General features: G+C 39.9%; 1 protein-coding gene across 1 annotated transcript in view; it reads left to right on the top strand.

Annotated features, from left to right (window-relative positions):
- Agbl1 (ATP/GTP binding protein like 1) overlaps nt 1-26194 on the top strand; it is a 744973-nt gene that overhangs the window by 6391 nt on the left and 712388 nt on the right. The window contains exon 5 of the mRNA XM_035441643.1: nt 3956-4049. Coding sequence (XP_035297534.1) covers nt 3956-4049 — 94 coding nt within the window. The remainder of the gene's footprint in view (nt 1-3955; nt 4050-26194) is intronic.

The raw sequence follows: 26194 nt of genomic DNA, 5'->3' as shown, positions 1-26194 counted from the left end.
TGGTGGGTGGATGGGGTGGGGAGTAGGTTGGGGTGGGGGAGGAGGGATGGGGGTGAGGGGAGGGAGAGGGAGAAGGGACTTACATGTGAAACAAGCTTGTTCCCTAACTTGAACTAATAAATAAATTACAAAAAAAAAAAAAAAAGAAGAAGTCCTATAGCAGGAGAAAGGCAGACTTTCTTCAGATCTTGACATATTCATAACATTATTCTGTTTTAAAAACAAAACAACATTGTAGTGGCTGGGGAGATAACTCAGGCAGGAAAGTGCTTGAGGTGTGAGCATGAGGGCTTGAGAAGGCGCATAACAATGTTAGCATGGTGATGTGCATTTGTAATCCCAATGCTTGGGACATAGAGTCAAGAGGACGCCTGGAACTTTCTGGCTAGCTGGTGTAGCCTAATTGGTGAGGTCTAAGCCAATGAGAGAGCCTGTGTCAAAGTAGACAACATCCTTGTGGATGACACCTGGCTTCCTCAAACAAATGCATGTGGACCCGCCCACACATTTGTGCATACATGTGCACAAGCACACACACACACACACACACACACACTAAAACAAAGAATAGTTCTTATTAATTCCACGAAGCTACTCACTGACATAACAAAATCCAAACTGACTATTTTTCTAACCTCATGATCCTTCCCAGCAAATCCTCTCTCTGGGTGATTGCATTAGAACATGTCAGCTGATAGTTATAAGCATCTACTTAACTATTTTTAATTATCACAATAATTGTGTGTTTAGATCTACATTTTTATATTGTAGCAAAGGAAAAGCCAGCAGCTTAGAGGAGTGAAATAATTACTTAAATTTATACAGATAAAAAGTCCTGAAGGCTGGCTTTAAAATTCCAAAAATCATGTTAATTCTACTCCATGCGGAGGCACTTTTCATTAATAGATTAGATTCTATACCTCCTATCTCACATGTAATGAGCATAGACTTTCATTTCTCCTTTCTGAGCTCCCTTCCTGGGGAATAAAAGTGACAATTATTTAGATGTAATATGCTCTGTAGGGGAAAGAATGTGGGCTTAGAGCCAGGGAGCCCTGACTTTGACTCTGATACTATTTCTTATGAGTCATGGAACATGGGTACTTGACCTGCTTAACCTCATTTTTTTTTTACATTGTAAAATTATAGCAGCAATAATTATTACTGTTAATCTGCTAGGTTTTGTCTCAGTAAAACAACAGGAATTAATTTTCTCCCAGTGCTAAAGGCTGGAGGTCTGAGATCAAGATGTTGGCAAGGTTTGCTTCTTCTATAGCCAGTTTCTTTGGTCTTAAGGAGATTCTATCATCTTGCTGTGTCCCCACATGGTTTTTCCCATGGGTTTGCACAGCCTTAGTCTCTTTCTATGCTTATATTTTCTTTATGATGGACACAAGACAGGTTAGAATATATCCCTCCTCCAGTAGCCTCCCTTTTTTTCTGTAATTCTTTTTTATTTTTAAGACTTTGTTTTACATACCAATCCCAGCTCCCCCATCCCCCACCTTCCTCACACCTCACACCCCATCCACTTCCTTACCTTAATTACTTCTTTAGGTCATAGAGATTAGGGCTTTAAAATGGATTTTTGGGAATGCATTCAACCCTTAGCAAATCCCATAAACTTGTCAGATGGGATAAAGACGATCATGTGCATAGGTAAGACCATGACACAGCGGCTGGCCTTTCCCCACCCCATTCTTTTCTCTAATATTTTGAAATTGCATGAAGAGCACACGAAGGTGGAGTAACTAGGTAGTTTCTCCAGATATCCTAAGAACTGCTGAAATATCCCAATTTTACTTGTTTTTATTTTATTTTAAACATAGGGTCTCCTGTAGCCCAGACTGCCCTCAAACTCACCAGGTAGTCAAAGATAACCTTGCATTCCATATCCTCCTGCCTCTGTCTCCCAAATGCTGGGGTTGTAGTCATGTGCCACTATGCCTGGCTCAACATCTCAGTTTTCACTATTGCATCCTCTTAATAAACATGAGGGATACATGGTTTCCTCCAGAATAATGAGATGGAGTTTTGGCTCTTTGTTCACAGAGTGTCTTCTCTCTCTCTCTCTCCCTCTCTCTCTCTCTCTCTCTCTCTCTCTCTCTCTCTCTCTCTCTCATACATACTAGATACACACACATACACACACACACACACACACACACACACACACACAGAGAGAGAGAGAGAGAGAGAGAGAGAGAGAGAGAGAGAGAGAGAACAAAGAACACCAGAGAGCATTTGGTAATATCTGAATAAATCTGTACAAACCCATCTCTTAAACAATAAAGGGGTAAACTGTGGTCCTTTATGAAAGACAACTGCCATTAATGAGTATCCTAAAAGCTTGCCAGCCAATTTGGCACTTGCTAACAGCACAAGACTTAATGTATCTTTTGGTTTCCTAAAGGCCAAGTGACTAGCTTTCTTTAGAACATATATGCAATGGTGATGAACATCCAGCAATATAGCATCAGTTTAGCTTTGAGAAAGCCTTCAATTTGTCTGTGCATGTGAGAACATAACCAGTTGGGTCATATGGTGGCCTAGATTTATTATACCAACTAGCTATCTCATAAGGTCATGGTGCCTCTGTGCATTGCATTTCCTGGTAAAAGGCTGACAGAGTTCAGGAAGCCTGTATGTTCTGTTTCTTTGGTGAGTCTTGACCCACTGCTGACTGCTTCAGCAAGCTTTCTGAACAGCTACTTCCTTCTGATTAGTTGGCTGTAGCCATAGTGGGTTTATGACAGCCAGTGAACTTGTTGGCACCAGCCATATGGCCATGTTGAACAGCCACCCAGTAAGGGTGAGTCCAGTGAGGTTTCTTCTGTTATCCTTTCCTGATATCAAGTCTAGTCTTCCATGTTATAATCAGAGGTATTAAAAATATGCTTTCGCTAAATCCACTTAATTCCTTAATTCTTATTGAGCCATCTGCCAAAATTGTTAGTCTAGTGTTGTTTTCCACTTTAGAAATAAGGACTAAATTAGTAACTGTAAGAGTAGGAAGACTGATGGCCATCACCAGGGTGCTACGTCCATCCAGTTAATTTGGGTGGTGATGGTCTGTGCTCTTCTGAGTAGGAGTGCAGACAGGTGAACATGTGCTCTTTATGGCATTATCACAGCAAAGGCATCGGTTGCAGTCTCTGTCTGATAGACAGTACTGGGTTATTACCACCTCCAGAACTTCATTCCTCTCCCAAGGCCTGAAATAGTCAATCTAAGACATACTTTTCCCTCTCTGTACATCTTTGAGATGCCTTTTTCCCACCTATTTTCCCAGAATAAGTCAGGTCCAAAGTACCAGGTAGTCCTAGATTTACCCTTTCCAAAGCACCTGTGCAATGGAAGAGAGAGGAGTCACTTTATCAGAGGACAATTTTTCTTCCTTTCACTTCCTTGTCTCTCATATATTTCTGCATCTCCTGGCTTCATCTTCTGTGCTCTTCTCAAATCCAGCTGAGTTGAGAAGGGGTATGGACCATTGTGGAAAGAGGCTGGAGCATCCTGGAAGATGGCAGTGACATCTGGAAGTTTTTTTTTTTTTTTTTTTTTGACTTTTTCTCATTAAGATCTATGACCACGTTTTAATACCACCCTCCCCATCCCCCCACTTCATTGGATGAAAAGGGAAACATTCCCAGGCTAGTTATCTTAGTGCACAAAGACTCATTCTTCTATTGGTATTGTAATAGAGGTCTGTCAACTCATTGTCTCAGTTTTTGGGATTCAAGTATTAAAACTGAGAAGAACTTGAAACTGAGGTAGAAAGAAAGAGCTACCCACTTACTAGGCTGCTGAAAGAGGTTTAGGATTTTTTTTATTTTTGTTTTGTTTTTCATTGATGTATGTTATTCCCCTTGAAGTTGTCAATGATTAAATCCAAATTGTATTAACACATCTTCTAGTGACAACAGCTACTGACTACTGCGATTTTTGTCTTCAGTAACTACAGGAGCCATGCTGGGAATTAATGGAGCCATGGAACTGCTCTTCAAGGTCATTTCTCCTTATACCCGAAAGCACACCAGGACAATCAGGTACAGGGCATGTTCATAATGTCCCTGGGCACTGTGTGATGGGTGGCAAGATAAAGATGGCTGCCCTTACATATTGATGCTTCCAGTCCAATCTGTTGATGCCTTCTTCCTTGTAGATGTACATTGTCTGCATCCCACATTAGTCTGCATCTCTACATGTTCCATTTCTCATTTCTTCTTATCTTTATAACGATTCCAAAATGAACGTATAACTCTCAAGCTAAAATGCAGAGAAAGCTTGATCTAAGGTTACAATGTCATGGAATGGCAGGGGTGAGGTTTAAACCCATATCATTTAGACTGGAAACCTCATGTTCTTGCTTGTTGTTGATTTTGGTCTGGTGCTTTCAGATGAGTCCATTTTATCCGCAGTGATGAATGAGCACAGTCCTCACAAGAGAGCCCAGAAGTGACAGGGTCTCAAAAGAATCAGCCAGTTAAACTTCTTAGATGAGTTCCGAGCCTTCTAATAGTTCATCATGGTTGTGTGCTGCTCTTGTTATGTGATTTTATGATGGGAGAATGGAACTTGGCCTATTCCGGCTGCCTCTGCATCCTAGAGTGGAGTGAATCACTGAGTTAAAAAGGGAGATGGTTTCACATAAAGGCTTTAGAGATATTCGGAACCATTAAGATCCATCATTTATGGGAGTGACTCAGCGAGGACCTTGAGAGAATATTAGAAGAAATTCAGCCAATTTCTAAGATATATGGGGTCATTTGGCAAGTAGCATTTCCATGCCCAGCCATGATATATTCTGCATCCTAGCATCAATCTTAGGCTCATGCTTCACCTGATTATTTTTCTCTTGGGTCACCACAGTTATGCCATCATCATCCATTCTCACCTACGGTTCTCTCCACCAGCATTTCCTGAAGTGAAATACATTACATATCAGCCAAAAAAAAAATGGTATCATCAAATAAATTGAGAAGTTCTGGTTTGAACAAAGTGAGATAGGTTTCTTTACTGTAAGACTTCACAGAGCCTTTTGTAAAACTTATACACTGGGACTATCTATGTAGTGTGCTCCATTCCAAGACAATTTAGCTAGGGAATACGGCCTCCTACATACCACCTTTTTAAAGGGGCTAGAACAGTGTGCATTTCATTTTGGATATCCATACTCTAAAGTGGAACTTTATTGCAAAGTAGCAATCAACACAACTCTACCAAAGGACCCTCATGTAGTAGGTGAAAAACCTCAGAGTCAAAACCAGGGGTAAAAATAACCCCATTAGCTTCCTGTAGCTTTACTTTATTTTGGTCTTAAATGTCCATTGTATCAAATGACACATATTCTCCCTCAGGAATCAAAATCGGATTAGTGATTCTTCAGCACACAATGCCCTTTTTTCTGTTGCGTTCCTCTTCTAGGAATATAGCCTAGATTTTAAGAAGCTATGCTGGCAGTGAGAAATGCCGGTGGAAAACATAGCTTGTCCTTAGTCATCCGTGCCCATTGGGATGCTCAGGTCTTGGGTATGTTTCATTTTGTAACTGTGCACTGCCTTTGCTGCTGAGATCTGCAGTCTCAGCATGTCTTTTGGTCACTAACACATGAGCTTTATCTCCTATCTTAGTCATAAGGGACCTTACTATTCTGTTCTTACAATATGCACTCGTGTATTTTTTTTCATATACTCTGTGAAAGTCAATGTAGTGTTCACTGTGCCTGGTATGTATGAGTCTCTTTCAGCAATCTCTTCTTTACCATGAGCATCAGGCTGTTTGAAGGACTTTTCAAAGAAAAATCCTCCTCATCATTTAACCTTGGGCATCAAGGCACTAGGCCCTATAGTTTTCTGGTCCTGATAGTTTCTCTTGTCTTTGTTATTAAAGCCAAGATTGGGAGGACAAAGCAACAAAACCACCCACCGTATGTAAGGTGATCATAAGTAGTTAGAGTATAGACATCCCTTTCTTAGGGACAACTACTGTTGCCATTGAATTGCTTTCCTCCTGCAAAGAGTCAAGTTCAGGTACAGATCAGATCAAGGGGCCTCAGCACCAGAGGTTAATAGGAATGGAATGCTTCTAAAAATACGAAGTTGCCCAGGATCTCAGGGGTAGTTTTTTAAGCACCATACCCACCATGCATCCATGTCTTATCAGCCTTAGAAATTTTGCTCCAGGTGGTAGGTACCCCTTCCTTAGAAAACTCTAGACTAAAAACCAAACATCCACAGAGGAGCAGTCTCTTCATCAGCCTTTCCAATGTAGCTGTCACGGACAGGGACATGGGGTTGATTAGGTGCCTAGCACAGCGCTCAGCTCTTACTTAGCATGTGTTATCTCATTTGAACCTCTTTTGTTCTTTGAGGCAGATGATATTACTGCGCCTAAATTTACAGGGGAAAAAAATGAAGCCGAAAGAAGTTGAGTAACCTGCTGGGGATTTAAATGAAAGAGCCAGGATTTAAGCCCTGCCCGATACACCAGCCTCAGCTTTTAAAGCACCCTTGGAGTATCTTGCAGTCTATTTCCAGTGTTATATTTCTAAAACCGCCACATGTAAGACAATCATAAGTAGTTAAAGTTTGCTTAAATTTCTTTTACTGTCTAAACGGTTCATATCCATGGAACAATTTGCTTAATGATAGGGAATCTTTCTCTTCAATTGAATGGCCATTTCCTCTCAAAGGCTAAATAGCTATTCTCCCTGCTTTTGAATTCTTTCCCAAAGCTACTTTGTTTTCTAACCTCCACCCCCTCACATTCGCACTTTCCAACTAGAAGATAAGGAATGAAGGCTCTGAAATGGGAATATGCCCCCTAGTGGCTCTAGCTGATGCTTTGGTGAGCTGCTTCACTTTCCTTAACTTGGTTCTGGCATTTCTCAAAGTGTAAACTCCAAGTCTTACCTTATAGGTTTCTTGTAAACTTTGGAAATAATGGCCAAAAATGTCTGTGGGATTTGACATAGATAGGAGATGTCAGTCATCAGTAATAGAGACACAGCTGGGTGATAGTCTGCCTGCCTACAGTCAGAGAGCTCCCATAAGAACCATCTCCCAAACTTCAGCTAAGATGAACCCAAATAAATTCCACTTAATTTCCTGCACTTAGATGACAGACCTATGGCTTTGAGGGTTCTTCCAGGGGAGGATACTATAGCACGGCTATAGGACATGAATAGTGCCCCTGAATATTACCCTTCAAACCCTTGCAAGCTATGGGAGAGTTATTCCAGGATGCCTTTGTGAGAGCAGTGCCCGATGTGGTGCCACTGTGACTCCTTCCTCCTGTGGAGATTAAGCCTGCTCTACTTCTCCTATGTGTACCTAAAATAGACAAGCAGCTGTCCTCTGATCTCCAGTGGTACTCAGGGCAAGATTTATGGCTGTAGTTCCAGCCTCACTAGGGAGAAAGGGCCTGTGAGGTGATATCAAAAGCCTCCTGTGGCCTTGTGCCAGCCTCCGTGCTTAGGAAGGCAGCCATTCCAGTCTTCCTGCATTTGCCAGATGCCCACCATGGTGGCACTCTTTCTTCACCAATGTACTGTTGTGTTGGCTTGTGCCTTCTCACTTCCTTTTGCTCCCTGTGTCCACCATTTTGGTCTGAAAAGCCGTGGTCAGACTTGGAAGGCTATTCCATCCCTCTAAGTGGTCTTCTCTGACTAGAAACTATTAAGAATGTGCTTTGTTTACCTCCCATTCCTCTTCTCACTACTTTATCCAGCCAGCTGTCTCTAAGTGTGGCCTGCTCCAGGAATTTTATCAAAGGATAAAACAGCTACCTGGTCTCCATGTCGGGGGGGGGGGGGGGGGGATGGGGGAGAGGGAACTCTCTCTCCTCAAAGATGCTCTGGAATCTTTTTCATACTTTCATTCAACATGCTTTGTACTTAACCTTGTACAGTGTTGCCTGAGTGTCTTCTCTTCCCTCTAATTTCTCTTCTTACCAAGATAGAAATTGAGCCATGTTTACCTTGTTTTTCTCCACAGGGTCTAGCTCCCTGTATAGACTAGGGTAGATTCTTAACCAAATTAAAAATATTCCTAACTAAAATGCAAATGAAAATGCTTACATATTTAATCATTCTTATGTGTAAGGTACCGTGTGATAATTTGATGCAAGTATACAATATGTAATGAGTAAATCGGGACAATTAGTGTTTCCACCTAAGGATGTATGAAACACTTCACAAAGTTTGCTTTGAGTGTTATTTTGGGCAGAGGTTATGTTAAGCATCTCTGTATCACTCTGACATTAGTATGTACGATGTCAGAAGATGCATCTAAAGAAATATGTTAACTAAAAGATATTGGTGATAAGCAAACTCCAGCATCAGTTGAATAAATCACTTCATGTTTATTGTCAACTTTCTTCTCCATCGCACACTGGATCCACATGCAGGCTTCTGCCATGTGTATAAACACACCTGAAAACTCATATGGCCACTCTACCAAGAGCTGTGTGATATGAGGGACTGGGGCACCTTGGAAAAGTCAGCCAAGTGAAGAGCATCAGCTCTAAAGAGAAGAGGGATTTTGCTCACTGGAGGGAAAGGAAGTGTTAGGGTCCCATGTCTTGGTGAGAGTTTGTCTGGGGGAGCTGACAGGGTGACAGAAGACTCCAAAGTTGAAGGGCATTTCAGGAATGGACAGGGGCAGCACCATAATGAAAACTTTGCTTCTCTTTGAATTAGGTTTCCTGTGTTGGTCTGTTAATAGATTCAGCAGGGACTTGAGAATCTGTAGTGTGCTCTGTAGGGGCTTGTAGAATCTGTAGGAAATGGTGCTAGGGTAGAGAGTGTGCCTCTTTGCTAATGTGGTCCATGGGTTGACCAGTTTGTTTATCTGTGCAAAACTGGCCTGGAGCAGTTCAAATGCACTAGGCAGGAAAATTTCCTGAGGGAAAGGTGATCACCCACAGGTGCTTGACTCCCTGTAACTTAGAAGAGCTTGTGATGCTCCATGTCTCAACATTTTCTGCTTCCAGCCGTCCCCATCTTCCCTTACTTCCATGGCTTTAGCCTTCTGGTAGTGATGATGTCCATGTCCACTGACATTTCCCAAAGCATAGCTACATTCTCTCTGATCCTACTGGGTCTTTATGCCATAATATTTATCCCAACATTACAGATGGCTTTTCAGATGTTACCAGTGTACAGTAGTTCCCAAAATCTGTGAGCTTGCCATCCCTCAGAGATTTCTATGTCAATTAGATTTTTCCTACTAGGGGCTGCTTCTTCAACCCCATTGTATTCTCAGACCATTGTACCTCATGTTGAGAAAGAAGATTCAGGATTCTCAATAGGCTGAGATTGCTCCTCTATTCTTCATTGACATTGTCTCTGAAGCTTCCCCAACAATATGGAAAGTCAAGAAATGTGTTCGAGACTATGCTGGCCTCATCCTTACACAAGAGGTCTTCTTTAATATCACCACTCCTTCTATCTCAGGCTTTCATCAGGTCTTTAATGCTGGGATTTACTTTCAGGATCAGGGGTCTTTGGGCCATGGACTTCCTTGACACAATTGTGGGTCATCTTCTGTGCTCTAGAGGACCTGGGATTAAATACCTTGGCAACAGAAGGCGGTGTTGTGTTTGGGTCTCTAACAAGCCTCATAAGCAAATTCTTCAGTTTAGTGTCCTGTTGGCTGTCCTAGTTGCTCTCTGTACTTAGAATAGTGTTAGTGATCTTCTCCCTTTAGAGCTCTTGTCTGCCAGGGCTCTTTGGCATTTGAGCTTTGCCTGAGTGCAGGATTACTGGGCATTGCTTCATTGGCAGCTATTTATGATGATTTCATCTTCAGTTTATGAGCTAGAAAAATGTCCCGTGCTTCTTCTCCTCCACAAACCACTGTCTTTCCAAAGTCAAGCTTCTGGGCTTTCTCTAGCCAGCATACCATTCCATTTTATTTGATCATAGTAGCTGATAGATGAGTGGAGACTCAGCCAAAGCTAATGGTTTCCTCGTGATCATAGCAACTTAGGTGACACAGCTACTTTGTCACTGAGAGAGTGGGGATTCAAGTTACAGAAAAAAGATTTTTTTCTGTTTCTGGAAATAGCTACCCTATTCTTCCTGGGTGTTCTTTGCTTCTATTCTCTTTAAAAGCATTAGAACCTTCCACTCGATGTAAGTAGACTCTGGGCTTTTCAGGACATGTTCTCATATTGGTGATTCAGAGGCCATGTGCTTCGGAACACTTGGACTCAAATGCTTTGGAATGGGAACAAAAAAATTCCATCCCAACTTCACAAGTGTTGATATTGGGGATGCACACCATGGGCTCAACTTACTGACAAAGTGATTATAGCCTCTGCAACCTGACTCCAAGCCTGTAGTTGATAGTGGAATGAATAGTTTCCTACATGAATTAAACACTGGCAATGAGGCCTATGGTTGAAATCCCTTTCATCTTCTTAAGAAGCCAGTGACCTCTCCCTGTTAAGGGCAGTCATAGATATTCAAGTCACAAGATTGAAAGCTGGAGGCTTCCAAGGAACTTTCCTTCTTGTCCATCTCCTTCATCTAAGGTGAGGTCAATGAAACACAGAGCAGCTCATCAAACTCCTAATGAGCTTCAAGACATATTCCATTACTAAAGGGTACCCCACTGTATTAAATAAAACAGATGTGCTTAGAACTTTTAGTTGACATTTGGTATATTTATCTTGGTAGTAAGTGCTGGAGATTTACAAACAACAGAAGATGCTTTTTTTTTTTATCCTTAAGTTTCTAAATCTATGCAACAATTAAAATGCAGTGTGTGCAACAGTAAGGCCCATTCTGATCCAGTTTTGGGCTTGCAAAGTGGGTGGATTTTCCACCCCCCCCCAAAGACATTCTTATGTGTTTTTGTCAGTCAGGGTGTCTGCTTGGGTTTTCCTTGGAATCTGCGGTAAGTATCCATTTAGGGCCTAGACAGGCTTAGTCTATCAGCACTGGGATCTTGTAGCTCCGGTCTTTCCTTTTTCTCCATCTAAAGCATTAGATCTCTTGTTACCTGAGTGAAGTAGTCGTGATGTCCTGGGGAAGGGTGGCTCTGGGACTTAATGTGTGTCTGGGATATCCCGAGATTCCAAGACCATTATTTGACTTAAGAACATTGACTTGGCAAATAGATAATTCCTATTGTTACTGTGGCATTTATTCCTCGGGATGACCTGATGCAAATGTTAGAATTGGGCCGATATTCTGATATTAGACAGGAGCCCACACAAAACAGAACAAATATCCTGGGTCCTATGTATACCAGGGGGAACTGATATGCTCTCTATGTCTCTTGTAACCATCTTCCCCTTTCCTTTTGTATCTGCTAAAAGCTTCTTTATGTTTCACCTCCATAGTTACCTGCCCATGTTTCCATTTTGATATGAGGCAGACTTTTGGATACCTTTACTTGCCAAAGAAACACATCTTTGGGTCTAGCCTGATGCAGTAAGATTTCATACACAAGTTTGTATCTTCCTATTTTATTTACAGGTTACACCTTCTTTACAAAATTATAAACATCCATAGATATGTTGGAGAATATTCGGGGGACTGGAGAGAGGTAGAAAAAGATTTCTTAGCAGAATATGCTCTTGGTACCATCATTCTCTGCTCAGAGGAGGCTGACATTTCTAATAGGCCATGGCTACATTCTGCAGGGAATGATTTCACAGTCTTGTATCACAAGCATGAGATCATAAGGCAAATTGGAGAAACTCTTTTCTTGTGGATCTCAGAGTGAGGTGGTGAGGTGTCTTGGGGATGAATATGTTCAACAAATAAAAGCCACCCAGTCAGCTGGGAAGGGAAAAGCCTGGAGGAAGCCATTGTGCATAGTTACTGAAAGCTAATTGTTTTCAAGAATTTCAGCAGAGATTTCGGGATGAGGGCAGCTTGGAGGCTCTCTGCTTTGTTCAATTACAGAGCTATTTTGATATTGTATCTTGGTGTGATCATCAGTTATATTCAACAAAGCTGATGAGAAAAATGGAGAACAATAGATGGCTATTTAAAAGAAGTGAATTATTATTAATTAAGTTTGAATGTCGTTCAGATGGTACATCATAGGTATTCAGTAAATGCCAGTTACGTTAATGCGTACTGATGCTTCAGTTTACCTGAGGTTCATCCTTTCACCATTAATTTATTCATTGAATAGTATTTGAAGATTTTATTTTTAGCAGAGTTGTGTGGGATTTGAGACAAAAAGAAATGGCTCTTGTCCTCAAGGAGCTTGTAGATGATACATAACACGTCAGCATTCAAATGAGCAAGACAACTGCCATAATTATGGGGTATTCATGAAGGCTGAGAGGGTGGGGAGCATCTCAGTGTACTCAGAAACTGGCAGAGAAGAATTTATAAGGAAAGGAGCTTTAGGTATGAAGTAAGGCATTTCCAACATGCTAAGGATATATATAAAAAAGGCACTTCTAGACAGAGGCAGAAGTAAAAGTGAAAACACAAAAACACACACATTTATTCATGGATGTGCAGGCACATCTGTGCTAAAACACACAAGCACACACACACACACACATACAATTTAATACCTAGTTGGAGTAAAATGCAGGAGTATAAAGTAGAAAGCTCATCCAAATTGATCCTAAAAAACAATTCTCAAAGAAAGGAAAAAATGGATAAACTCATATATAAATTTAACTCTTCAATATCCCAAAATGTAACTTAAATGAAGGAATCAATTTTATAAATCAGAGCAGCAAAGATTTTGAAATATGATAACATTTACTTTTGGTGAGGATTCATTAAGGTGGGCACTTTCTTGCTGGTGGGACTGTAGACAACGCATTCATGAAAACAATGGGGTGAAGTTTACCAAGATTAGAAGGAAGTTCCCATTACTCAACTCATTCTTTTTTTCACTTTTTGAAATCTGTACTAAATAATTATTGTGAAAGGTGGGTGAAGACTCATGCCTACAAATACCAATCACAGTGTTATTTATAATCAGAAATGATATAAACAGAAAAACTCAATAACAGAATCCTTGGCAAATGTGATGTGTTTATATATCGAGTGTTATATAGCAAAATACAAAAAATAGACTAGGGAAAGAGGCTTGTCTTGGAAAATTGCTTGCAATAAAATACCAAATAGAAAACATATCACTTTCAAAATTCATGCAAAAAATATGCACAAAAATACCCAGGTCAAGAAGGGAAAACTATGGATAGATTTTTCTTCCCACATGAAAAAGATAAAAATATACATAAAACAATGTTTTTAAACATATAAATATTTGGCAATAATGAATTGTGATCCCTGAAAGATGAATTCCTGTATTGCCTCTGATGACTGTCTGAATTTCCAAAGGACAGTGCAGGGGACATTGGTAGTGAAGGATCCAGATGCAGCCCCAAACAAACCTGTAGTTAAGGAGATAGAATTGAGGAGCCAATATGAAGCTTAGAGAGTCCATTTTGCCTAGAATTTATAGGACAGAGTACTGGAGCTACGAGTTCTGGAGAGAGAGAAGAGGGATAGAGGGATGAGTGGGAGAGAGAGAGAGTGAGGGGAAACGAATATGAGTGAGAAAATGTGTGATGGGGCTGGAGAGGTGGTTCAGCAGTTAAGAGCACTGGCTGTTCTTCCAGAAGTAATGAGTTCAATTCCCAGAAACCACAGGGTGGCTCACAACCATCTATAACGAGATCTGATGCCCTCTTCTGGCGTGCAGGAATATATGCAGGCAGAATACTGTATATATAATAAAATATATAAATAAATCTTTTTAAAAAACTGAGTGAGTCTTCCTCCTGTTCACAGTTGATGAAATTGAGTAATAGAAGTTGTACACAAACCCCTGCAGAAAACTTTAAGATGGGAACTAGTCTCAGTTTATCCAGCATTCTGTTGGTACTGAAAGTAGGCCAGGGAAAACAAAACAAAACAACAAAAACCAACCAACTAGTATTTCCTCTGAATAGATCCAATATCCCACTTAATTTTTTAGCAAATTATTATTAACAAAAGATGAAAAGATCATGAAGGAGTTATTAACATTCCACAGTGTCTATGTACCACAGTTTCATTTTCATTAATTCGTGGAGGTCTAGACTGGTTTCATTTCCTATCTACTGTGAGTAGAGCAGCAATCCATATGGATGTGCAGTGTCTCTGCAGTGTAGGGCATAGCAAGGCTCTGAGATCAGTAGACAAAAATAAGCCCTATCTCTAAATGGTTCACTAAGCTACTGGGAAGTAAAACAAAACTTAAAAACTAGTGTTCTTTAAAAATATCTTATTGAAATGTATTTTCATTAATTTTGGACTTACCTGTGATACATTGTGATCATGACCACCTCCTATTACACTCTTCCATTTCTGTTTCACTCCCTCTTCTTCCTTCTCTCCTACTTTTACTTCCTTAGATATGCAGGTAGTTACCACTATAGTGTGTTCATGACTGCCATGGCTGTGCTAGATCCAGAAAATAGTGTTTCACGGTACTTCTGCCCATCCTGTGGCTCTTCCATGGGCTTTGATGGGGGTGTTAGAGATATCCTATTTAGGAATGAGGACTCAACAGCCACTTACTCTCAGGGCTTTGGCCAGTTATGAGGCTCTACATTAGCCATCACCCCTGATAATGAGGAGCTTCTCTGATTAAGGGTAAGAGCAGCATGAGGCAGTGGGTGTCCATGCACATGTTAGAGTGCAGTTTGATCACATGGCAACTTGTCAAATCAGTAATAAATCACCTTCTAGGGCCTGTGACCTTCCCAGGCATAATTTCCTTTTATTATTACTGACTTTATTTTATTATTTTTGATGAAAGTGGTTAATGTGATACTTCGTTTCATTTTGGTTTTATTTCTGATATTGTAATATAATTACATTTTTCCCTCCCTTTTCATCCTTACAAACCTTCTCATATACCCCCTCTCAGCACTCCTTCAACTTCATGGCCTATCTTTTTTTTTTTTTTTTCACCAATTGCTATTGCATGGATAGATGTATTCGTATATGTAAACATAACCTTCTTAGTCTGCATAATGTTACTAGTATGTATGTTCTCAGGGCTGATCATTAGACACTGAACAATCAATTGGTGTCCTTTTCCTTAGGGAAGACTGTATTAGCCCCAAGTTTTGGGGTTATAAGTTGCAGACTGATGTTTTCAGGGCTGTGAGGGGGACCAGCAGAACAGCCCTGGGTCTGTTCCTGAGTGGGGGGTATGTGGATGAGGGAAGGCTAGCTATCAGCATTAAAGAACAGAGACATAAGATCATATCAGGAGGGCAGGGTCAGTCAATACTGAATGCCATCACTTTATTCATGCATCATCTTAAGTAACCAACCAAAGGTTGGGGAAATGGCAGAAAACTTCTATTATCATGTATGAAGGACAGATAGCAATTACTTCCCTTAATCCTAAAGAGACTCCCTAGCTGCACTGTAATTGGCCATCAGGCGCTCAGTATCACCTAGCCTTCAGGATGAGTGTAAACTCACCCTGGCCCAAGTCTATTGTTATTTAGATAGGAGCCATTCACCACTGAGGCCAGGTCATCCTGCAGCCATTAGCTGATATCTTAAAGTCAACAGGAGTGGACGCTCTCTGAACTCATGGCAGGATGGAATAGATTTCCAATCTACAGACCCCAGCAGAAGATCACATCTTCTACTCCCAGCTTATTTAAGTTGTCTATAGTTCTTTGTGTAGGGTTGAGATCTTATAGGCTTTTCCCCATTCAGTTTGGTGTGTACAGGTCACATTTGGGTAGGCATAATCTTTTGACTAGCTTTATAGTGTCTGGCTTGTATTCCCTTCTATGAGCTGGCCTCATATCTAATCAGGAAGTGATTACCATGATTGTGACGTGACTGCATCAGTGGACACACTCTGTCTGTATGTTGGTATTGAAACATGATGATTCTTATAGCTGCATAGGGCCACAGATGAAGTGTCCTTCCTACCTCCCAGCAGCATGTATGGGAGCCACCAGGGAAGAAGCTTATATCTCAGGCAATCATGATTTTTCTGTATCCAAAGCTTGTGGGGTGCATTTAGCAATTGGGTCTTGCTATCTAGTTCTGTCCAGCAACCAAGAGCAACGGTGACAGTCTGAATTGTTTGCAGAGTCTCTGAGGGTTCCATGGTCACCAAGTCATAGGAGGATATTTCATAGCCAACACTGTTTATTTATGTTTTAATTATGGCTTCTTAGAACAGCATTGTGTGGCAATACAGAGTAGCTCCATTTAAACTTCTTCTTTTTTAAAAAAGATTTTATTTATTATGTATACAACATTCTGCTTCCATGTATATCTGGACACCAGAAGAGGGCACCAGATCTCATAATGGATGGTTGTGGACCAACATGTGGTTGCTGGGAATTGAACTCAGGACCTCTGGAAGAGTAGCCAGTGCTCTTAACCTTTGAGCCATCTCTCCAGCCCTAAACCTTTTCTTAAAAGTTTTATTACATAAATTCAGTTGGCTTATAAAGTAGTAGGTTTCTAAATGGCTTGTTTATACATCACAATTTTTAATTGACTCTCCCTACAACTCCTTCCTTTCCTTTATCCCCCACCCCATTCTTATTTAAGTCTACTTAGTGTATGCCCTCTATTTTCATATCACCCATGCTTTCCTGTCCCTCACAAAACCTTCCCCGCACATCCCATGACCCCTTTGTTGCTTTTGGGCCTTTAGAGTCACCCCTTACAACTAAGGACAGAAATTTAAATATTCAAAGCTTTGAGACACAAATAAGTGAGAGTGTATGCTGTTTGCCTTTCTGGGTCTGGATGACCTCACTCAGTGTAGCATTTTGAGGTTATATCCATTTCTCTAAAAATTTGTAATAGCATTATTCTTTAGAAATGAATAGAATTACATTGTGCATATGTACTAGATTTTCATTATTCATTCACAGTTGATAAACTGCTAGCCTGCTTCCATTTCATAGCTATTGTGAACAGAGCATCAATGAACATGGTGTTCAGGTATTTCCATGATAAGATATACAATTCTTTGGATATATGCCCATGGAGTAGTATATGTGACTCACATGGTAATTTCCAAAATGGCTTCACCAGTTTACACCTCCTGAAAGCAGATGAGGGTTTCCCTTTCCTCCACATCCTCACCAGCATTTGTTGTCAGTTTTTTTTTTTGTTTGTTTGTTTTTGTTTTTTTAAATCTTGGCCATTCTGATTGTAGTGAGAAGGACTCTCCATATTGTTGGACTTTCTTTGGACTGCCAGCTCCCAAATTATGACATGGAGACTTATTTTAATTATGAAAGCTTGGCCTTAGGTTAGGTTTGTTCCCAACTACCTCTTATAACTTAAGTTAACCCATTTATATTTAATCTACATTTTGCCACATGGTGGCTTGTTACCTTTGCTCCATACAATGAAGACTTCCTCAGAGTCTCACTGGTGAATTCCCTGTCTCTTAGTTTTTTCCCCCTGTGGGGGTCCTTTTTCCCTCTGGGCCTATTGGCTACCTGGACAAGAGGCAAAAGAGGCAGATGGGGTGACAGAAAGCTTTGGTGGCTCATGAACACAAATGGAGACAGCTCTCTGGGAGACAGATTTTGGTGAATCAGATCAATTTTATCCCAGAGCACAAGGATTGGGGAGCCTGGGGACAAATCCTAATTTGAATTGAGTGGCCTGCTCCTTTCACAAGGCTTAGTATATGGCAATAGGGTCCTATTGCAGGGCCCCTAGTACGAGTCTTCTCAGCAGAAATCTGTGCCAAGGGTCAAGCTAAAGATGAATCAGGCATCTGGTTTAAAGACAGCTTTTAGGTAAGGTCAGTCCTCTAGGCCCAGGGACATTCTTCAGATAAATGCAGGTAGAGAGCAGGAGGCTTTACTGAAAGGAGGGAGCTCCATGTTGCTAAGCTGTCAAGATAAGCTGCTAGGCCATGGGGAGTCTGTGACCTCTGACCAGCCAGTGATGTCTTCCTACTTCCCCTGAGTTCTTTTTTCTCCCCAGAAGTCCCACCTATCCTTTCCTGCCTAGCTATTGGGCTTTCAGCTCTTTATTAAACTAATCAGAAGGTGCCTTAGCAGAGACACACAGTCACCATGTATAAAAAGATTATCCTACAACATCTCAAAGTAGTTTTCAATTGTATTTCCAGGATAGCTAATGATGTTGAACATTTTGAAAATGTTTATTAGACATTTGTATTTATTCTTTTAGCAACTCTCTGCTCAGAAGTGTGCTGAAATTTTTTTTTTATTGGGATAGCATTGAGTCTGAAGATTGCTTTTGATTTTCAATCACATTAAATGATTGAGTAAATAGGGATGAATCTGAGAGTAGATGAAAAAGACATGTTTATCGCAAAGTTCACAACACCACAGAGACAAAATAAACAGCACCTGAACAAGTAGAAGTAACGGCTCAGAAGACTTGTTAGAGTTAAAATGTCAGTTTTCCTTCAGTTGGGCTGTAGATCGAATGCACTCCCAGTACAAGTTGTCAAGCTCCCCTTTATTATTATAAACCTATAAATTGATTTAAAAATTCACTTGGGAATGCAGAGGATCTAGAATCACCAAGGCAGTTTTGAAAGTGGAGCGCGAAGTTGGAAGAGTAATAGCACTTTATTTCAAGTTTTAAAACAAAGCTCCAGGAATCAGGGCTGGGGTAGTGATGCCAAGGCTGATGAACAGAATCATGGAACAGAACAGGAAGTTCAGAAATCAGCCTACAGATATTTGGCCAATTCATTTTTGGCCTAGGTAAATTCCATGGATAAACAAACATCTGCTTAATAAATGGCGCTTGGAAAATAAGAAATTCCATGCAAAGGATAAATTTTGGCTTATATTTTACTCCATAAAAGGGCTTAATATAAGCCGGGCATTGGTGGCATACACTTTTAATCCCAGCACTCGGGAGGCAGAGGCAGGCGGATCTCTGTGAGTTCGAGAGCAGCCTGGTCTACAAGAGCTAGTTCCAGGACAGCCTCCAAAGCCACAGAGAAACCCTGTTTCGAAAAAAAGGGGGGGGGCTTAATGTAAAATATATAATAATAATAGATATAACTAAGTCACACCTGTAAGATGTCTGGAAGAAAAGAGATGGGAACTTTTGTCATTGTTGGCTAGGCAAAAATTATTTAGATGAATTGCATTTCATCAATATCAAAAACTCCTGAATCTCAAAAGGCTTTTTATTAAGATCATTGATGAGCTGGGCAGTGGTGGTGCACATCTTTAATGTGAGTTTGAAGCCAGCCTGGTCTAGTTCCAGGATAGACTACAAAGCTATAGAGAAACCCTGTCTTGAAAAACCACACAAACAAACAAAAAAGGAACATGATGATACATTGTATGGGCTGAGATTTGACAGTCATGTATCTCATAAAGATGTAACTTATCTTGTGTATACAATCAGTGTTTAAAATTTAAAAAGAAAATGAGGCATTCAACTGAACATATATATTACCAAAAAAATACACAAATGGAAAACCTGCATATAGACAAGCTCAGCATATATTTCATTAGGGATGTATATATATATATATATATATATATATATATATATATATTATCGTAATATAATAGCAAGTAGAGAAATTTGATTCAAAAGACTATCAAGAGATGATGCCTATGAACAACATAAATGGCCAGCATAGTAGGATAATCCTAAGGGTACAGAAGGGGCATGCATACTTTGGTGGTAACCAGTAGCTCTGTGATTTCACTTAAGACCCATTCAACAAGGGGAAAACCATGCCTGATACTGTAAACATAGCTAACTCCTTAGTGCTAGTGAAGTTATGGTTATTGGAGGAGAATCTACAACCACTATATTACTAAACCACCATACTCCCTAAGAACAATCTATAGACATTGGTATTCATACCCAAAGGTAGTGTCTTCACTCTCATTAAGGAAACTTCTCTTTGAAATGGACAGAGGCCAGTATGGAAAACCATAACCAATTAAAATGCAGAGTTGTGGATCCCAGTTCCAATGGGTATATCTATAAAACACTACTACATCTAAGACTCAGGGGACATTGTGGAAGAGGGTGAGGAGAGGTTTGTAAGAGCCAGAGGATCAGGGAATTTGCGGTGAGATTATGTTTCCTAGTAATAGCAGAAGCTATTACTATACCTATAAAGTCTCACCAATGTGACTGGCCAGACTTGATCTGAAGAAAGATGACATCAGTGGACATGATAGACTGGATGGGGAAAAGCCAATAAGGCCTTGGCCTTAGGTAAAGACCTATAGGCAACTAAGGAAAGCTGGGAGTAGCAGCACATCAAATGGTTGCCTATTGCCAAATAGTCAGCCTTGAAAACATACAGACAAGTAACATTATTCAGGCTGAGCAGGTTATATTTGGGAATACATGCATAGATGCGCACACACACACACACACACACACACACACACACACACACACACAGAGGCAATAACACCTAGGGGAAAAAGTGGTCAAGAATTTGAAGGAGAGGGGGAAGGGGCATATGGGAGAGTTTGGGGGAGAAAAAGGATGGGAGGAATGTTATAAATAAATTATAATCTCAACACATACTAAGAAAAAGTATCAGAGGAGTTAGCAAAGCTGAAGCAGAACCAAAACTCTCACTCTCTCCTGGAGGGAATACATAATGCAAATCACAGCAGAAAATGGTTTATTAAGGTTAAACATATACCTACTATGTGATCTAGGCATTTCCTTTCTAGGCGGTTACACAGTAGAAATGAAGGCACATAATTTTATGCAGATGTGGTCTCAATGTTCATAGCAACTCTATTTGCAACAGTGAACAATAGGAGACAACCCTAGTATCCACTGGCTGATGCACAGAAAAACTGTAATGCTTTCATACAATGAGGTTATCAATCAGCAACCCAAATAAATACATTGATATGGGCTACAGCATGAGCAAATATCAAAGTAATTGTGTCGGAGTGCATGTTTATTGTACTCCTCATGACTTCCAGAAAGTGGAATCAGACTGATGTCTATCAAAAAATGAACAGATCAAAAAAGTGTAGTGTGTGTATCCAGGATATTTTATGCATTAGAAAAGAAAAATGACATCATGACATTTCCAGGAAAGTGGTTGCAACTGGAAATAATTATGTTAAGTGACATAAGTCAGTCTTAAACAAATACCACATGTTTTCTCTTATATCAGGAGGGTACATTTAAAATTATGTAAGCATATATATATGGGTATATTTGTATATGTGTGTACAAATAGGTCATGACACTAGAAGTGGTTCATGTAAGGGAAGGAAGGGACCTATAAGGGAATAGGATATAGGACATACAAGGAATACATGTGATAAAAGAGCAGAAAGTAGAATAACAGGGGCAAGGCAGAATTAATGGGGGAGTGGAAGTAATGTAAACAAAGCATAATGATCAAATGTATGAAGATGCTACTGAAATGTATGAAAAAGTCTGTTACTGCGTATGCTAACCTAAATAATAATAACAAATTTGCACTGATAGAAAATTCCAGACAAAATGCATAATGTGTGTTTCTATATTTACTACATTTTAGAATAAGCTATGGTAAGAGAAAGCTGATGGTAGCTGTCTGGAGATAGGGAGTTGAGATGAAGTCAGTCAGGTGAGAAGAATTGTGTAAGAACACAAGGAAACTTCCGTGGGCTGTTGCTCATCTTAATTTTGGCTAAAGATTTATGCATTTTGTTGGTTTGTTTTGTGTTTTCGAGACAGGGTTTCTTTGGAAACAGTCCTAGATATCCTGGAACTCACTCTGTAGACCAGGCTGGCCTCGAACTCACAGAGATCCACCTGCCTCTGCCTCCTGAATGCTGGAATTAAAGATGTGCACCACCACCGAGTGGAGCATTGTCTTCTTATCAAATTGTACATAAATGTGTCTAACTTACTGTATGTCAGTTACATCTTAATATACAACTTAAAAAAGCTGGGCGGAGGACATGAGCAGTGAAAAATTCAAAGGAGGATGCCAGCATTTCTAGGGTCATGGGACTGTAAGTTATTAACATGTTCTGTAATTATTAGGCACCACTTCTGTAATTATGAAAATTTAAACTAGACAGGAATTATTGAGTACTACCTAGTCTAAAATATATTTCAGTCCATTGTCTGGCTTGTGTGAACATTAGCAGTACCACCATCAATAATCAAGTCATAACTTCATTTGTTCAAAGAGGACTTGAAGAGGGGTTTTGATGGATGAGCCTGACTTCAGTACCCAGTGTTAGGAATGAGAAATGGAAAATGGGACAGAGCAGTGTTTCCTGGGCAGAAAAACAAGCGCTAGAATATATGTAGCAGCCTTTGGGCAAGGAAAAGAAATGGTTGGTTATTCAAAGCAACAGTACAGATAGACGGTGATGGAAGACAGACACATAGATAATGGACACACCTAAGGTCTCTTCTCTCTATATTGCCTTATGCTTTCTTCTGACTCCTCTTCTTCCCTCCCTTTTCTTCTCCTTCTCCTAGACTATTTTGTCACTTTACTTAAAAAGCAAAAGGCAAAAAACAACAACAATCTACTTTTTTTTTTTTACATTCTAGGTAAATTCCCTATTTTTGTTTCAGTTTAAATAATTCAATTTTTTCTGAATCTTGCCTGCTGTTGACAGCCACCAAGTCTCAAACCCATTTATTATGCATTTTATCTATGTCCCATTTTGCATGTTCTTAAGGTTACAGCCTCATGTCAATTGCTCTTGCATCTTATACACAAATGTCCTCAGGAATATCCCTCAGAGTGAAAATAGGACATTTTGTCCTTTTTCTCATTATACTTTTTTTTTTTTTCGGTGTCAGAAGTCCCCTTTGAATATTCACAAAATTGACTCCTTTCATCTTTGAATTGAAGAGTAGCTTTCCCTGCTGTGTTATCCTTACAGAGGCATGTATACAGTGCATAATCAATCCTGGTATTAGTTTAAAATCAGAAGCAGTCACGCCGATTTCCACTTCAATATAGTATAGCAGGATCTCTAGGGTCAGATTGATAGAATCAAAATAGAAACAAAAATAGTTGCTATTTTTCCACTTTATGTTTGGCTCCAGGAGTAGGAGCACAGAGAAGGCCTGCAGTGATGGCAATTGTCTTCATGACTTTGCTCATGGTTGTGACCAAATACCTGTTAAGAAATCATTATTTAAGGCAGGAGTGTTTGCATTAAGGTCCCAGTTTGTGGGTACAGTCCACCAAGACAGGGAAGACTAAGTGGCAGGAACTAGAGGGAGCTGGTCACATTCTTATTGCTGTGAGGTAGCAGAGCATATGGTGGGGTTGTAAAACCTCAAGGCCTGCCTGCCTGCCCCCAGCCACCAGCGTCATCTACAGAGAACCTTTCAGAACAACCTTTCAAAGCAGCGCCACCAGCTGGTGACCCGGTGTTCAAACGTCTAAATGTTCTACGTTAGGATGTATTCCTGTTTCTTGTTCCTGCTAACATTTTTTGTTTGGTTTTTTTTTTTTTTCTTTTGGTTTGTTTTTCAAGACAGGGTTTCTCTGTATAACAATCTAAGCAGTACTGGAACTTGCTGTGTAGACCAGGCAGGCTGGCCTTCAATTCACAGAGATCCACCTGCCTCTGCTTCCTGAGTGCTGAGATCAAAGGCCTGTGCCACCACAGCCTGACCAACACTTTTTGCAATTTGACTATTTTGCATGCAGACGGGAGAGTGGTGTGTACTCAGTTTAATAATCTCACTTCATAAAGCGGCCGATCTGAATCAGGAGATTCTGTAACTATTCAAGTAGTGGGCAGGAGGAATTATTCTCTCACACACACCCTGCTGCAGTGTGATGGCTTTTTCTCTCAGTACAATTTAAAAACAGAAATGATTAAATGGCTAGAATAAATAAATAAAACATGTGCAGTGGACAGTTTTACTGTAGCACATGGGCTCTAAAGAGGAAAGAGGCAGTCTGAGGCCTCTGCTTCCGGGAGGTTGAAATAATTTGTCTTTGAAAATGACCCACCCTAATAAAAGTAATCATCATCACACATAATATAATCCTACCTTATGATGCTTGATGCAGGCCAAATGAATCCCCCCCAAAAGGATTTTCAGAGTTAATATCAAGGCTCCCCCAATTATGTGATGCTCTTACAGGGTTGTATAATAGAGTTGCAAGATTAAAATATAAAAGAGAAGGAGGGAAAGCAGAAAATAGTCAGGCAATAACAGTAGAGGAAGGCAATGTTTCTGAAACATGACCAACAGTCAGTGAAGCAGAGAAGCACAAAGGACTCTTGGAGATGTCAATGATCCATAAACCCTGAGCATGTGTAACGTAGTGCCATCTATCGGTAGCTGTAGGTATTACAACTCCATTTTGCCATGTTCACAAACCGGTCTTACTTAGATATAAATTTGTCGTTTCAAAGAGATTCAAAGAAAATAACTTTTGAAAATTCAATTCGCTATTATTTTCTCCCTGTTATTTGAAGGACCCAATTATTGACTTCTTAAATTTTACTTCTGATTAGGATACATGCCCACTTCCAAAGTAGCATTATTATTAATTCTTTTTTTTTTTTTTTTTTTTTTTTTTTTTTTTTTCCTGATCACAGCTACCGGTGATGGCTGAAGTGTGTTCCTTGAACAATTAGTCACTGGGTCAATAATTATCCTTTTTTAAAAAAAGCATAAATAGAAGAGTGCATTTTGGAAGGCAACTGTTGAAAAGACTTTGATTTCCAATGGTGTTTTGTACACATTCTAACCTTTCCTTTTTAGTCTTGCTTGCTTCAAAGGGAAAACAACTCAAGAACACATTTCTAAAATAATTTCTTGTTTCATAGGAAAGGAATTCCAAAATAAAGAAAATTCACCAAGAAAATTACTATATATATATATATATATATATATATATATATATATAAATACATATAAATTTGATTTGTTCTTTGAGATCTTCATAGATGTATGCAAGGTATTTTGATCATATCTAGTCACTTCCCATTCCAGCTCCTCCCAGACCCCTACCCAAACTGTTTTCTCCTAGGTTCATGGCATATTCGTTGTTTTTCCTTTAAAAAAAATAATCCAATGAGTCCAATTAATGCTGCACTGTATACAACACAAAGCCATCTACTAGAGTGTGGTAACCTACCAGTGGTCTCACTGTTGAATGAAACTTACTCTCCCTTCCCCAGAAGCCTCCAAATGCTGATAGCTACTCAGCCTGTGTTGGGGAGTGGGGGCCCATGAGCCCATCCTCATCTGAGCTAGAGTGTTGACTGTGTTGATCTTGTGGAGGTAACCATGGCTTCTGTGAGTTCCCTTCAGTGCTGTGTTGTCTAGAAGAAAATGTCTCATGGCAATCCTTCCTAATCTCTGGTTCTCACAATCTTTTCACCACCTCTTCCATGATGGTTCCTGAACCTTGAATGGGTGTAAGCCTGTGTGTGTGTGTGTGTGTGTGTGTGTGTGTGTGTGTGTTTAATACTGATATAGGAAATTATCTTTTAAGGAATTTCTAGAAAGTGGCATCCATGGCAAAAACTAATTTATGAGTGTCACAGCCTTGGATAACTGAATTCAACCAGAGCTATGAAAGACGGTACATTGTCATATACCATGATAGAGTTTGAAAAGTCATTCATCCCAGTATAAATCTTTGGACCTTATTTACTCATTAATTAAAAGGAAAATGGGAAATACAATTAGCATAAAGATTTATCTTTTTGTTTTGTGTAACCAGGATTTTATGTGTTGGAGTGCCAACATAAAAAACTCAGCTCTCATCTCAAAGGGAATGGGAGATAGTTTACTCTAGAGCCAAAATGGGAGTGACCATGGCCTGGAAACATAGATTCAGGCTATTACAAATTCCATCTTCCAATATGGTAACAGTTCAGTAACATTTTATACTAATAGAACAAAGAAAATACAGAATGAAGACACTTTTAAAAATTATTTTAATGTTTCTTTTTTCCCCCCAAGATTTATTTTATGTGCACTGGTGTGTTTGCCTGCATGTATGTCTGTGTGAGGGTACCATGTCCTCTGGAATTGGAGTTACAGACATTTGTGAGCTACCATGTGGGAGCTGGGAATTGAACCCAGGTCATCTAGAAGAACAACCAGTGCTCTTAATTGCTGAGCCATCTCCCCAGTCCCAAACCAAGGCATTTTTTGTTTGTTTGTTTGTTTATTTGTTTGCGAGACAGCGTTTCTCTGTGGCTTTGGAGGCTGTCTTGGAATTAGTTC

Source organism: Cricetulus griseus, chromosome 3, assembly GCF_003668045.3.
Source record: "Cricetulus griseus strain 17A/GY chromosome 3, alternate assembly CriGri-PICRH-1.0, whole genome shotgun sequence".
In the NCBI taxonomy this organism is placed as follows: Eukaryota; Metazoa; Chordata; class Mammalia; order Rodentia; family Cricetidae; genus Cricetulus; species Cricetulus griseus.
The sequence above is the reverse complement of the archived record's forward strand: the minus strand, read 5'-3'. Positions and strand labels throughout refer to the sequence as shown.